General features: G+C 30.7%; 1 protein-coding gene across 1 annotated transcript; it reads left to right on the plus strand.

Annotated features, from left to right (window-relative positions):
* The first annotated feature begins 5,757 nt into the window (after window positions 1-5,757).
* Window positions 5,758-15,272, plus strand: LOC139519804 (proline-rich protein PRCC-like). Its single transcript, XM_071312071.1, has 7 exons — window positions 5,758-6,107; window positions 8,899-9,056; window positions 9,661-9,717; window positions 10,411-11,118; window positions 13,615-13,668; window positions 14,298-14,498; window positions 15,062-15,272. Exons 1-7 carry the CDS (start codon window positions 5,864-5,866, stop codon window positions 15,146-15,148), a joined length of 1,509 nt encoding a protein of 502 aa, XP_071168172.1. The 5' UTR covers window positions 5,758-5,863; the 3' UTR covers window positions 15,149-15,272.
* Window positions 15,273-16,496: the final 1,224 nt, after the last annotated feature.

Consider the following 16,496-nt stretch of genomic DNA (forward strand, 5'->3'; position numbering starts at 1 on the left):
GTGGCCAAGGAATAGTGTCAGTTACCTCCTTGTGTAAACAATCTGAAACAATGGGTGCTCTGTGTGGCTTAGCATTATCGTCAATGAATATTGGTCTAGATTGTGATAGTCAAAATGCGGCACATCGATATCCCAGGTATGTTATCGCGATATTTTTGACACGTCATTGTCCCATCTAGAACATAAACCTCTACCACCAAACGCTGTAGTTCCGAAAATGTGCTGTTTCCTGTATGCTGTATTCCGAGGACGCCATGTGCGCATGTGCTCATCAATATTATGATGGAGGAATCTTCTCTCGTCAGACCAATGGACTTAACGCCACTGTCTCAAAGTCCCTTTCCGGTAACCAAGTGACCACGACTAAAACGTGTGCAAAACAACACCAATATTATTAGTTACATAGTGTGCTAGTGACCTAATACGGTATATATGGGGTCAGTAAATTCCATATGGGGTGAGAGCGAAGCTCGAATCCCCATATGGAATTTATTGACCCCATATATACGGTATAAGGTCACTAGCACACTATGTAACGAATTTATCTTACCGACTATCTTAACGTGTGAAATTAAGACTAGTGATTCTCAAAATGAGCAAGTCTTCAATACTGTTAGCACTAATACTTCCATTGATCCTACACAAACAGATGCCAACAATAACGACTTGTAAGGTTTAAATGTGTTTTATGAATTTATATCAATCTTCATCATCAATTTCTTCGTCTGTTGGAACTTTTAAGTTTTTTTGTCAGTACCGTTTTGTTTTGATAAAGGGACATAACACCATTACCAACCGTGTATGAAATAAGCCCCGCCCCTTCTTACCTAATATGGCATATAAAGGGACGTAACTCCACTACTAACCGTGTATGAGATAAGCCCCGCCTCCCTACTAACCTAATATCAAATATACACGGTTTGCACGCGGACGCTTTTAACCAATCATATTCCTGGAAATGTATAGGAGGTAAGATAATAGATTATCTCCTAGTTGGTACGATATTTCTTGTACGATTTCCTTGATAGTTGGTAGCTGTTTATCTAGTTGTTATTAATATATTATAGTGAACGCGAGAGGTTTAGCGCTATAAAACCAGGTGTAATCCACCATTTTCTACATTTGAAAATGCCTGTACCAAGTCAGGAATATGACAGTTGTTGTCCATTCGTTTCTTATGTGTTTTGTTATTTGATTTTGCCATGTGATTAAGGACTTTCCGATTAAATTTTCCTTGGAGTTCAGTATTTTTGTGGTTTTACTTTTTACAAGAAAAACCGAGAATTCCAAGTGGTGAAGATGAATTCTTCCTTTGGAAAAGTTTACAGACACCATCAAGAGTCGGTTGACTGTTATGGAATACTAGTATCTGTTTTACAGATGACGAAGGATGTGTTACAATTGTTGTAACATCAATCTCGTCCCATCGGACCTCTTTCCTCAAATATGACCTAGTGATCATGAATGGGGCTTATCACTGGATATTTATTTAACGTAAGCAACACGTGTGTGTCACATTTGAACGGTATAATCTGTTTAACCTTCCAAAGCACCAGAAACCGGAGAGTTTTGGTCATTCTCAAGTTAGTTTTCAATTTTGTATTATTGCATACTGTTGTTTGTCTTTTGATGATTTTCCGTGTTTACCATGACATTTTCAATCAAGTAGTTTTCGACTTGTGAGTTTGAATATCCTTTTGGTATCTTTTGATTCTTTTGATAATTTGATTCTACCGTGAATGTCTAGAATTACCATGATATATAAGAGTTTACAGTTCCCGGCATACCAAATCGCGATCGTTGCCCTGACTTACTATGCAGGACACATCTTTTGTTTTCTTATTTTTGTTTGTATTTATTATACTGTCTTTCTATTACTAGCTGACACAGAGACGTTTTCTACCGAATTCAGTGTTGTAATATCCGCTTGCAGGATTTGTATAGTATATGTATGGTATACAAATCCTTGGTTATATCGTCACGTAATATTATTTAAAGGCATACGATACAGTTTTGATCCCATATTGACAGTTTGTTGACAATATGCATATAAGCTATGTTGTGCCTGATTAAATCAAATATGTAAGAGAAAATATAACTTCATCTCATGTGCTACTTCAAAGTTTTCAAGAGTAAAATGAGGTCGAAATTTTATATATTTGCTTAAAATTCGGATTTGTGGACGTATTTTCCTTTCGAAAGAAATATATATTTTGTTTGTTTTAGAACATAAACACAAGCTGTGTTTTATTGAATTATTTGTAAATTCAGTTGCGCCTGTGGGACATGAACCTTTTGTTATTTTGGATCTTTCTCGTTCTAATTTTACACCTTCGGTTTTCGGTTTTAAGCTACCTCTTCAGTTCCGTTTTTGATTTTAATATTACTATGTGTGGTTTACTTGGGTTACACTAATGACTGGACCGAATGACAGGACCGAATGACAGGACCAAATGAAAAATGCTAATAACTTTTTCATTTCTCAAAGGATTGATCTCAAATTTGAAATATAATAAGATTTCATCATTTGATATATAAATTTAAAAATATATATAAAAAAAAATTGTAAGAAACTTTAGAAAACGTGACATGACCAACTCTGGTAATGACAGGACCAACATCGACAATGACAGGACCAACATCGACAATGACAGGACCAAATAAAAATGCTAATAACTTTTTTATTTTTCAAAGGAATTATCTCAGATTTGAAATATAAAATGATATGTCATATTTTGAAACCAAAATGTTATAAAAAGTATAGATTTTTTTCAAAAACTTTTGAAAACGTGACATGACCATCGCTGACTGACATGACCAACCTCGACAATGACAGGACCAGATAAAATTGCTAATTTCTCTTTTATTTCTCAAAATATTTTTCTGAAATTTGAAATATAATAAGATTTCATTATTTGATAAATAGATTTGAGAAAAATAATAAAAAAACATTGTAAGAAACTTTAGAAAACGTGACAGGACCAACTCTGGTAATGACAGGACCAACATCGACAATGACAGGACCAAATAAAAATGCTAATAACTTTTTTATTTTTCAAAGGAATTATCTCAGATTTGAAATATAAAATGATATGTCATATTTTGAAACCAAAATGTTATAAAAAGTATAGATTTTTTTCAAAAACTTTTGAAAACGTGACATGACCATCGCTGACTGACATGACCAACCTCGACAATGACAGGACCAGATAAAATTGCTAATTTCTCTTTTATTTCTCAAAATATTTTTCTGAAATTTGAAATATAATAAGATTTCATTATTTGATAAATAGATTTGAGAAAAATAATAAAAAAACATTGTAAGAAACTTTAGAAAACGTGACAGGACCAACTCTGGTAATGACAGGACCAACATCGACAATGACAGGACCAAATAAAAATGCTAATAACTTTTTTATTTTTCAAAGGAATTATCTCAGATTTGAAATATAAAATGATATGTCATATTTTGAAACCAAAATGTTATAAAAAATATAGATTTTTTTCAAAAAAAAGCTTGCTGTAATGTGACCTGGTCAACGTTGTCAATGACAGCTAGGACAATCCTCGACAATGACAGGACCAAATAAAAATTCTCATTATGCTTTATTTTTTGTCTTAATATTCCTCTCAAATTTGAAATAATGACAATTTAGACCATTTCGCACATCATATAAGAAAAATATAGAAAAAAAACGTATTGTGACCTGACCAACATCGGCTATGATCTGGCCGATGAAACTGAATCATAATTTCTTTCTTATTTTACTGAAATTGTTCATTTCTGATCAATAATAAGTAAGATATTTCTTAAAAATTCAGGAAAATATTTTTTATGGTGGTTAAAAATCTTGACCTGGCTGCTAAACGTATGTTGGCGTAGTTAAAGAGATAGTTCATTTAACTAAAAATAAATTAACATTTATTGAATTATCATCATAATATTTCTTGATATCATGAAGTCCAATTTAAGCCACTTTGGAAAGGTATCAAATCTTTTAAAGTAGTCCGTGAAAATGTTTGCTTCAGTATATTTTATGAAAATATTTTAAAACTACCAAGAAATCATGCATGCAATGGTCGGGCATACTTCAAGAAATGTTTATTTGTTTATTATAAGAAATAAAACTAACAAGATATATCCTGCATTTACTCGAGCATTCCTTAAGTAATGCATGGAAATAATTATTTACTGTTCTGAAAATATTAATAAAACAACGACATGCATGAACTATTATGTGATTTTAATTACTGTCATCACAATCTTTATTGGATATATCAACTTATTTATGGCTTATGTCACATCTATTGTTTGTTACCTTATAATTGTTTTCAGACGTGTCAGATTATGACCAGTAATTAATATACAAAATATTCTGAATGAATGAATGAATGATCTTTATTCTCATACACCAAAAACATATAGTTACAGAGAAGATATAACAATGATATATATAGCATACATGAGATATAGCATGTGTGAAATATCAATTAATATGATAAATATTTGCACAAAAGATAAATAAACATATAGTTGTACTAATCAGAAGGATAGACTTTCACAGAAATATATTTAATAAATCTACAAAGTTTCTCAAGCTCAACAATATTTCTACACCTCTATTTAATATAATATACCAATAAAAAGTTCAAATAACGCAGTGGGCGTTCGCAGACCTAACGTTTTTCCCCAAGTTAGTTTTTTTCCCCTTATTTGCTAAAAACTTAATCATTCAATCTTAATGTGTGTTTTTTTTATAATTAATTTCAACAAGGATTTGTATAGTAGGAACTATGGTCATTTCACGTTTTCGCAATAAAAAAAAATAGATTTTTTTTCTTTAGGTATGCCTTGTCTTTAATTGATGTATCAAAAGATGAGATCTTATTATATCTTAAATCTGAGATAATTCCTGTCATTGTCGAGGTTTGTCCTGTCATTGTCAGTGTCGGTCAGGTCACACTACAGCAAGCTTTTAATAAAAAAATTTCTATATTATTCCTTTCTCTATGTATAAAATGGTTAAATCTATAATTATATTATAAAAATCTATATTTTTTTATAACATTGATGTTTCAAAATATGACATATCATTTTATGTTTCAAATCTGAGATCATTCTTTTGAAAAATAAAAAAGTTATTAGCATTCTTATTTGATCCTGTCATTGTCGATGTGAGTCTTGTCATCATCAGAGTTGGTCCTGTCACGTTTTCTAAAGTTTCTTACAATGTTTTTTTATTATTTTTCTTAAATCTATTTATCAAATAATGAAATCTTATTATATTTCAAATTTCAGAAAAATATTTTGAGAATTAAAGAGAAATTAGCAATTTTATCTGGTCCTGTCATTGTCGAGGTTGGTCATGCCAGTCAGCGATGGTCATGTCACGTTTTCAAAAGTTTTTGAAAAAAAAATCTATACTTTTTATAACATTTTGGTTTCAAAATATGACATATCATTTTATATTTCAAATCTGAGATAATTCCTTTGAAAAATAAAAAAGTTATTAGCATTTTTATTTGGTCCTGTCATTGTCGATGTTGGTCCTGTCATTACCAGAGTTAGTCATGTCACGTTTTCTAAAGTTTCTTACAATTTTTTTTATTTTTTTTTTAAATTTATATATCAAATGATGAAATCTTATTATATTTCAAATTTGAGATCAATCCTTTGAGAAATGAAAAAGTTATTAGCATTTTTCATTTGGTCCTGTCATTCGGTCCTGTCATTCGGTCCAGTCATTAGTGTAACCCGGTTTACTTCCGTCAAAAAAATTGTCTCTCTCAATCTTCTTTGCTTTGGAAATATCTCTAAAGAGATTGTAATTCAACTTAAAAGTACCTTCATTTGGGGTTTTAAATGTCTCTCGTCGCATACTATACTTCTAGTGACAATGACAGTGAAGACGAGACGGATGTCAAACACCATAAAAACAGCACTAATGTCAATGAAACAAACCACAGTGTGGGGTCCGTCGGACAAACAACAACAAATGTTTCCATAGAAAAAACGACGAAATCGGAAAATGAAAAACCACACCAGACACAAGAGATTCAAAGTTTGATACATGGAGTTGATGATTCTGTTAACTCTCTCTTAAAAAGTATGTCCATGTGTCTACTTCATAATTTTTCTAAATTATTCAGTGTTCTTCTCGGCCTGTCTAGCGTCGCAGTACTCCAACGCTATATTTTTTCCAGTAACGCTATAATTATTTCTGCAGTGCTATAATTATTTGTGGATGCTATTTTTCCTCGTCTCTATACATTATACATTGCCAAAAAACCAATATTTAAATTTAAATCTAATTACGGCTTGTGATCATAATACATACATTATGTTTTAATGGTACATTTCTCCAATTTTTGTATTGTATCTTCGATATTCATTCACCTAGTTATATGAAATTAACTGAAACTTGAAAATGAATACATTTTCTGAAAAATCAACATGAGCTTGTCCTGCATTAGCTAGATATAACAGTATTCGTCCACACCAATTTTAAACAAATTAAGTTGTCTCGCAGGCCTCCAGAAATTTTTGAAAATTTAGTGTTCACCCCAAGAACCGGTTTGGCCATAAATAACAATTTCAAGTTATCTACTTTTTACAGTCATGACAGTGTGTTTAAGTTAAGTATGTTTCAATGAACATATGTTCCCATGATTTAGGATTTTATTCAAAATGCATGTACATTGTAGGTTGAAAAATACAAAGTTTGGATGTTTATGAAGTGTCCTATATTTTGACTTTAATGGAACCTTAAGGAGTAGTCAAATACAATGATCATGGCATCTTTTTCCACTTTGAAAAAAATATAAAAATCTTTTTTCTTTAAATTTAAGGATGTTTGCTTCTCTTACATGTCTTATTTCAAAATTACAAGCTCTTTAAAAGACTTATAAATTAATAGTAGTTAAATATAGGAACTTAAAAAGCAGACAAGAAATGGGTCTACATGTTATGTATGTGCTTGTTGTTGAAATACATACATACATACAAAATACATACAATTAAATTTTGGCTGGATATTATTCTTTCTAGATGTTTCATACATTTAACACCTGATTTTTTTTTAAAGCAAAAAATGACAAGAAATTGAAATAATTTTCAAATATGGATTTTTGAACTGCATGTATAATTAGTATACTAAGTACATGCATGACATGTAATAAGAATTTTAAAAAGAAAAGTAGGGATTAGGCTAGCAGGCAAAACGTTTCAAACATTTTCAAAAGCACTATATAGATAAAACCAGTGGTTTCCAAATATCTTGCAAAATTCCTAAAGAAAAGGAGTATACATGTACATGTACATGCACATGCTTAAAATGTGGATAGGAAAAGTCAAAGCCATTTTAAAAAAAATACCAAACAATACATATTTTTATTCAGAGCCCTTTGATAAGACTAAAAGTAAGGTCATAATGAATTTCGATTGAGGACGAATCACTACCTGTCAGATGATGATTTTAGATACACGTTAAATAATTGTCTTTATAGTGTAATTTTACAGTATCCATGGTACCCATTAATTATTATTATGGTTTTGGGTATTTATATTTAAGGGCATACAATACAGTTACAGGAGAGGTAATGACGTTGCTAACGTAAATTGTTATTTTTGCGACGTCAAACTATGACTTATTAGGAAAAGATGCAGTTTTCGACTGATTTTTATCATTCAAACTTATCTAACTTGAAAACAAGTTCATGGACCCCTCTTTTTAAAAATGCCATTTGGTTTGATTACGTGAGAAGATTATGAGTTCCAATTTTTATGAAAACGAAAATAGTGCAATGTTTTATTTCTACATCCATATGACATTTGTGAAAACAAATTGCACAAATTTAAAGGACATTTATATAAAACAGATTTTACAAATAATTTCACAAAAAACAACTTGTGTTTATCTTTTCAAACAAAAAAGTTATGTATTTCTGTCGAAAGATAAAATACGTCCACAAATCTGAATTTTGAGCAAATATATAATATTTGAACCTCATATTACTCAAAAAGTAGCACATGAAGGTATATTATTTAATACATATTTGATTTAATTTGGCACAAAATAGCCTATATTAAAATTGTCAGCAAAATTTAAATATGGGATCAAAACTGTATTGTATGCCCTTAAATGGTGAAAACGAAACAATGGTGTGGGGTTAATATACTATCATGACAAATGTTTTTCAAATAAATATATATATACATATGTATCATTTCATAGTAGATCTCAGATGTGCAAGAGACTACAGCGCTGCTAAAAGAAATTTAGCTATACATTTGTAGGTACTTTACAAAGAGAAAAATATATGAAAGTTGGTGAAAATAGTATTGTTTTGGTGAAAGGGGTGGCTAAAAATAAAATGAACCCAGGGGAAACAGTGATAAGAATGTACATAATTCCATAGTGTCATCTTATTAGGTTTATAAGACCTATACACATGTACACATAATGTTAGTTAAATATTCCCATCCTTTAATATTTTTAAGAAGAAACTGAGAGAATAAATTAAACAACAGATGCTTGTAGCCTTGTGTGGATTCAATATCTGTATAAAAATTTATTGGCGAATTCTAATTAATGTAAATAAAGTATAAAATGTTTATAGACTGGTATGCACTGATTGCAAACTTTGGCAAAACTACAAGTCAAATAACCTTGAAAATATGATTTTTCCTCAATCCACAAAAGTTGGTACTCACAACACTGAATGAATCCATACTATATTATCATGATTATGGTTAATTGTACCTCCTTCTTTAATGTTTACAGAGTTACCTGCCCATAGTATATTATGGTTAATTGTACCTCCTTCTTTAATGTTAACAGAGTTACCTGCCCATAGTATACTATGGTTAATTGTACCTTCTTCTTTAATGTTTTACAGATTTACCTGCACCAAAAACAGTGACACAATCTGATAGAAAACAAGATGATTATCTGGAAGATGCAGTCAAAGCTAAACCATCACAGATAGCAGATGCACCCAAACCTCCATCAAAAATTAGAAAGCCAGTGAAAATATCTATCCCTACCATTGATTCAGTAAGATTATTTCAGTATATTTTCAATTTAAGTTTGGAATATGCAGCATGGTAAAAGAGAAACCCCTTGACAGTTTTCCATGAAGTAATTTTTCAAGGCTGTAAACAGTTACCATGGTTACTGATAGATGATTTCTAATTTTTATAAGGTTTTTATGACAATTGGATGTCATTATGAAGATTTCTTTCTTTTAAGAGGACATTCATATGTGCATCGAACATGTATTGTGTCTTAACCAATGTGTTAAAAGGGTACATGTTAAAAATAGCCATGTACATTAGATTAAATATTAGGTATTCATAATGAGTCAGCAACCAAACAATAAAAAAGAAGCATAAAGGCATCTAGAGGTCAACATATGGTTTTCAACAATAGGCAAGTGTCCACAACATAAAACTTCATTTTAGTCATTAATACATATGGAACATTCATGTTAGAATCTTTCTTTTTTGCCATTTACTTGTTTATCAATTTTGTTTAAGGGCTCATAGAGATGAATACAAGTAAAGACATCTGCCTTTTGAATCAGATTTTGTCAGATATATAGTATTTCATTGAATGTGATAAACGTATGTATAAAGATATTTATTTTTTTAATTTTCAGGATTCAGATGATGAAAAAGAACCAAGAAAAAAGAAACAGAAAATAGGACCTCAGACAGTAGGTTATTGGTTTACTATGAAAGAGAGGTCGTGAGTATGTATGTCAATGGGATGGGAGTAACCAAACAATACAAAAATGAAATCTATAGATTTTGTCTAGCTGAGGGAGACAAATTATGTTTGAATGTAGAAAAAGTACCACTTTAACTTGTTGCATTACCATGATTACCCGTACAAAAAAAATCTTTCATTAAAATAATACTGTGACATATTTATTCAAAATATGAGTGTTTATGTTTTCATTTTTTGTATATACAACTTAGTAAAAACAAAACTTGACTAAGGAAAGGAGTTCTGAATTTTATAATTTTTTTTATTTTTGGGTTCAGTTTTCAAATTGGTCCACATAATTAAAAATCAAACTGATTTTAATTTTCCGAAAGACTGAATTCAAGGGGTTCTTTGTAAAATGAATGTATGTAAGCATGTATTTAGATTTTTGATTTTGGACCAAGTATTTCTTTATTGTGTTCCAAAATTAAACTTCTGTGTCAGAAACCTATGCTATATAAAATATTTAATCACAATCCAAATCCAGAGCTGTATCAAGTTTGAGTGTAGTGTACATACTTGCCCCAACTGTTCAGGGTTCAACCTCTGAGGTTGTATCAATCTACTACAGCAAAGCATTTTATTAAATTTATATTGATATGAGGATATCTTTTTAATGACATTATTAATATCATTACAGGGTAAAACAGGATTAACAGCAAGCTTACCACCTCCTATTCATTCTTCAAGAAAAGAATCTGGGAGAACATTATTACCTTATGTATTCACAAAGAAGAAACAAACAGACTCTAAGCCAGTGAAAAATAGTACTACCAATAGTGAGAAATCAACAACTGTTACTAAACCTGTAACATCAGTAACAACTAAGACTTTAAATATTGCCACATATGGAAGTGAAAGTGACGATAGTGGAAATGAAGATGACTCATCAAATTTCTTTTCTTTAGGTTCAGTTGAACAGACAGTTAAACCTGCTGAATCATTAAATTTTTTCTCATTAGATACGCAAATTCAGCCCATAAGATCTGGTGTGCAACCAACTATGCATTCAACTTTACCTAAAGTAAATTTAAATCTTCCTCCTCCAATTAAATCTGTGGAAACAAAAGTGACAATAGAGACTAACCAATCAGATCTATCAGCACAACATACAAGTTTGAAGAGAGGTGTAACTGAAAATGATTCCTCAATTGTGGAAAGTCTTAATAATCAGGACAAGCCATCAAATTTGAACTCTACCATGGAAAATGCGCCTTTGACTTTTAAATCTACAATGAAAAAAGCTTATAGAAATTTTCCAAGTTTTCATACTCCAGAAAGTTCTTACCAACCTGCAAATTATGAAACAGACACAGTAGGTCCTACTATCTGTGAACAGAATGCTGAGGTAATGTTTTATTTTGGTCAGTTATTTTCCTTTTGGGCAAATAATTTCATAGTTCTGCAGATGAATGGGGCAATAGATTTAATCAATTTGACCCAGTAGGGTTCATTCAACTTTGGTGAGGAAGTTGCCTCCCTTTTTTTAGCTCACCTGGCCCGAAGGGCCAAGTGAGCTTTTCCCATCACTTTGCCTCCGTCGTCCGGCGTTGTCCGGCGTTGTCCGGCGTCCGTCGTCGTTGTTAACTTTTACAAAAATCTTCTCCTCTGAAACTGCTGGGCCAAATTAAACCAAACTTGGCCACAATCATTATTGGGGTATCTAGTTTAAAAAATGTGTGGCGTGACCTGGCCAACCAACCAAGATGGCCGCCATGGCTAAAAATAGAACATAGGGGTAAAATGCAGTTTTTGGCTTATAACTCAAAAACCAAAGCATTTAGAGCAATCTGACATGGGTTAATATTGTTCATCAGGTCAAGATCTATCTGCCCTGAAATTTTCAGACGAATCGGACATTTCGTTATTGGGTTGCTGCCCCTGAAATGGTAATTTTAAGGAAATTTTGCTGTTTTTGGTTATTATCTTGAATATTATTATAGATAGAGATAAACTGTAAACAGCAATAATGTTCAGCAAAGTAAGATCTACAAATAAGTCAGCATGACCAAAATGGTCAGTTGACCACTTTAGGAGTTATTGCCCTTTATAGTCAATTTTTATCCATTTTTCGTAAATCGTAGTAATCTTTTAGAAAAATCTTCTCCTCTGAAACTAAGGGGCCAAATTTAACCAAACTTGGCCATAATCATCATTGGGGTATCTAGTTTAAAAATTGTGTCCAGTGCCACGCCCAACCAACCAAGATGGCCGCCATGGTTAAAAATAGAACATAGGGGTAAAATGCAGTTTTTGGCTTATAACTCAAAAACCAAAGCATTTAGAGCAATCTGACATGGGTTAAAATCAGGTCAAGATCTATCTGCCCTGAAATTTTTAGATGAATCGGACATTCTGTTGTTGGGTTGCTGCCCCTGAAATGGTAATTTTAAGGAAATTTTGCTGTTTTTGGTTATTATCTTGAATATTATTATAGATAAAGATAAACTGAAGACAGCAATAATGTTCAGCAAAGTAAGATCTACAAATAAGTCAACATGACCAAAATGGTCAGTTGACCAATTTAGGAGTTATTGCCCTTTATAGTCAATTTTTAACCATTTTTTGTAAATCTTAGTAATCTTTTAGAAAAATCTTCTCTGAAACTACTGGGCCAAATTTAACCAAACTTGGCCATAATCATCATTGGGGTATATAGTTAAAATAATGTGTCCGGTAACTCGGTCAAAAAACCAAGATGGCCGCCATGGCTAAAAATAGAACATGGGGGTAAAATGCAGTTTTTGGCTTATAACTCAAAAACCAAAGCATTAAGAGCAAATCTGACAGGAAGTAAAATTGTTGATCAGGTCACGATCTATCTGCCCTGGAATTTTCAGATGAATCGGATAATCGATTGTTAGGTTGCTGCCCCTGAATTGGTAATTTTGAGGAAATTTTGCTGTTTTTTTGTTATTATCTTGAATATTATTATAGATAGAGATAAACTGTAAACAGCAATAATGTACAGCAAAGTAAGAACTAAAAATAAGTCAGTATGACCAAAATAGTCAATTGACCCCTAAGGAATTATTGCCCTTCAATTTTTAACAATTTTCTTAAAATTTGAAGATTTTCAATAACATTTTCCACAGAAAGTACTGTTATAGATAGAGATAATTGTAAGCAGCAAGAATGTTTAGTAAAGTAAGATCTACAAACACATCACCATCACCAAAACACAATTTTGTCATGAATCCATCTGTGTCCATTGTTTAATATTCACATAGACCAAGGTGAGCGACACAGGCTCTTTAGAGCCTCTAGTTTGCTTTGCTTTATCTGACTGCCAAAAACTATAGTTAACAGTCCATTTCGTTATTGGTTATTTTATATTTTTGTTCAGGTTGATGTAACTTCAATCCTTCATTTATAACATGTATAAGTATAGAAATTAAAAGACAGAACCAATTTATGTTTTTATTCATCAGAAACAAAGTTAAAGCGTTGGCACTTTGTATTTTATTTGAAAGAAACAATGTTTTATGTAAACACATTTTCTGTCGTTCTTTCTGTTTTAACTACATGTACCTTAATTCAGGGTTTGGAAATAATAAAGTCCAATGAGAAAATTATTGATCTTAAAAGTGATGTAGGAGTCTCTCCTCTCATATATTTAAGTGCTTGTACAAATAATTTGTGGATGTCAATGCAGAAGATTTCATTAGTATAGCTGAATACCAAAAATCACTAAGTAAAGAATAAATGTATAACTTGAGAGAGCTCATTCACAAGAGAAAAGGTAACTTCAAATGTCTTACTGTGTTTATTCTAGGATTATATATATATGAAAGGAAGATGATTGTCACTAGATATTTTCATGTGCTGTATTTATTTATTTTAGGTTGAAGGCTATTCTAATGTAGATGACATTAATGTTTTACAGCAGGATGAAGAGGTATGTATTTTCAAAATGAAGCTATAAAAGAAAGTTGCAACTTTTGCTTTTTATGCCTGCATGTAGCAGAATTATATTTACTGGTAAAACTGAAACTTATATGTTATATTTAATTGCAAAGACTAGAACAAAATAAATATCTGATAATTAAAGCCTGTGTTTTAATTTTTGTCTCAATTGTGAAAGTCAAATTTGGTTAGAAGAAGGAATTGCTTTTCTTAATATCTACTATATATAATTTACATTTTCGTACTACAAAATAAATATGAATGAAATTAATTGAATACATATTAAATTTTGAAATTATTCTGTAAAACTTCATGAATTTGACAATTATATCACAATAATGCATCAATTGTACAAGGTTCCTTTGACACTTTTCAGTAAAAAAATTACCAAAAACAATTCCTGTATGATTTGAACGTTTTAGTTTTACTTGAAAAACAGATTTTTTAGTGAAAAAAGCTACTGAATTGAAATTAAATTATAATTTATAAGGTTTCATTATGATTTATCAATTGAATAAAGATATTCTGAACTTTGGAAACGAAGTATTATTTATGGAGAAAACATTTGTTTAGTAAAAAGCAGTGATCCTATGTTGATTGTTTGTTTATGTTATTTTGTAGTTTCTTAGGTTACAAGGTAAACACTCACGTGGCAAAGAACCTATACAATTTGTAGATGTCAATGCAGATGATTTCATTAGTACAGCTGCATACCAAATAGCACTGACTGAAGAGACAGAATATAGACCTTCACATAAAAAGGGGGATGGACCTTCTTCACAACAGAAAAGAAAACATCACATTACTTACCTAGCTCACCAGGTAAAGTATTGTAATTTTTAAACATTTGATAAATACTATTGATTAAAAAATTATCATGAAAGTTTATACATATATTAGACTTTTTTCATATTACCGACTTTTGACCCTAAAGTATGTAAATTTTTGACAGATTACGTACTTTTTGGTAGGCATTCTGGTACTCCCTCAAGTAAGAGCAATTAAATGAAGTAAAGTCAAGCTTACAATCATTGTAATTTAAATGAAACATAACTTTTATGTTTACTACACATAATAAAAATTACTGGAAAATAGTTTATTTTTCCCCAAACTGTATTTATAGTCTAGACAATAAACTTAAAATAACCCAAGACTATCCTGATGAAAACTATCAACATCAACAAACTATCCTTTTTCACAACTATGTCAAGCTATATATTGTCTTGAAAAATTGTAAATAAATCTTTCAGAGAACAAGAAAGATAAAAAATACAAAATTATTAAAATACTTTTTAAGATGGACAAATGCAAAATAATACTTTTCATTTAGTACATGTATAACAAAAAATAATTAATCTATAAAAAATGATATATTGTAATTTCAGGCTAAAGAAAGGGAGATTGAACTGAAAAATGCTTGGTCACAGAATGCAATGTCCAAAAGACAAACACAAGCAAAATATGGTTTCTGATAGTATATGTAAATATAGAACAATTACAATACACGCGTGTCAGCCTAAATTATAATTGTGTACAAATTGGAACATATTGTAAACATAAATTATAAAAGAATAAAACTATGTCTCTTTAAAAAAAGATGTTCTGACAATTTATCTATACCCCTGTAGCAAAGACTAGGCTAGTGATGTCATGTTACCATTCTGTGTTCCATTTTAATGTGCTTGTGTCATTTGAATATGGTTTCTAGATCATCTCTCTTATTTCATCATCTTAATTCACTAATCTACATTATATCTTCATTATTTTGCATTTCTTGATTATATAAAAATTAATAAATAAAAAAAAATTCAATGAAAAACATTTGGATATTGTTTATTTTAAGCAATGAAATACATGTATTAATATTGTTGGGGAAAATCCTCTGTGAAAAATGTAGTAAAAAAGAAACCCTGCATGAAGTTGTGGTCACATCAATTTAAAACTAAAGTACAAAATTATGATGAAAACTTTTAGATATAAGGATTTGCAGAATTCTTGTATTTTATTGAAAAGATAAAAAAAAAAAAAAACTAAAATGCCTTCAATTAAGGGACGACATCAAAAGTTCAATGTAGGATAAAAAACTTAATTCAAATAGTTTTTTCACTGAATGGAACACCACCAAGAACTAAGGTAGGACAGATGTGTTTTTAAAGATTAAGCATTTTAAACTCCACAAGTAGCACATGTCAAGTAAACATTGGGTGATCAAATAATTAAGAGCACAAAGTTCTGAATTTGGACATCTGTGACTGCTTACTTTGGTAAACCTCTGACAAATCATGTGAAATTTAATAAAAAATAGTAAGGAACTACTCAACACAGGTCCACTTTTAATTGACCAATTTCACACTTGTCTTTCTAGAGTTATGTGCCTTTATTAAATTGATGGGGTTAAATAGTAATCAGGTCATCATCTATCTGTCCTGAAATTTTCAGTTTGATTGGACAACCCGTTGTTGGGTTGCTGCCCCTGAATTGGTAATTTTAAGGAAATTTTGCTGTTTTTGGTTATTATCTTGAATGTTATTATAGATAGAGATAAACTATAAACAGCAATAATGTACAGCAAAGTAAGACCTAAAGATAAGTCAACATGACCAAAATCAGTGATATTGTTTGCCTTAAATTACCGGAGAATAAAGGCTTTTTCCACTGGAGAAAAATCCCAATTTGAAAAAAAAAATGGCTTAAAATTATTCCCCAAAAGACTACTTTTTCCAAAACTGAAAAACACTCTTTTAAACATTTTTCATGCCAAAAATTACTATATGTGCAGATTTGAGCGTCTATTTATGTATCATAAGGGGTCTTATTTTA

The sequence above is a fragment of the Mytilus edulis genome, chromosome 4 (assembly GCF_963676685.1).
Source record: "Mytilus edulis chromosome 4, xbMytEdul2.2, whole genome shotgun sequence".
Taxonomy (NCBI): Eukaryota; Metazoa; Mollusca; class Bivalvia; order Mytilida; family Mytilidae; genus Mytilus; species Mytilus edulis.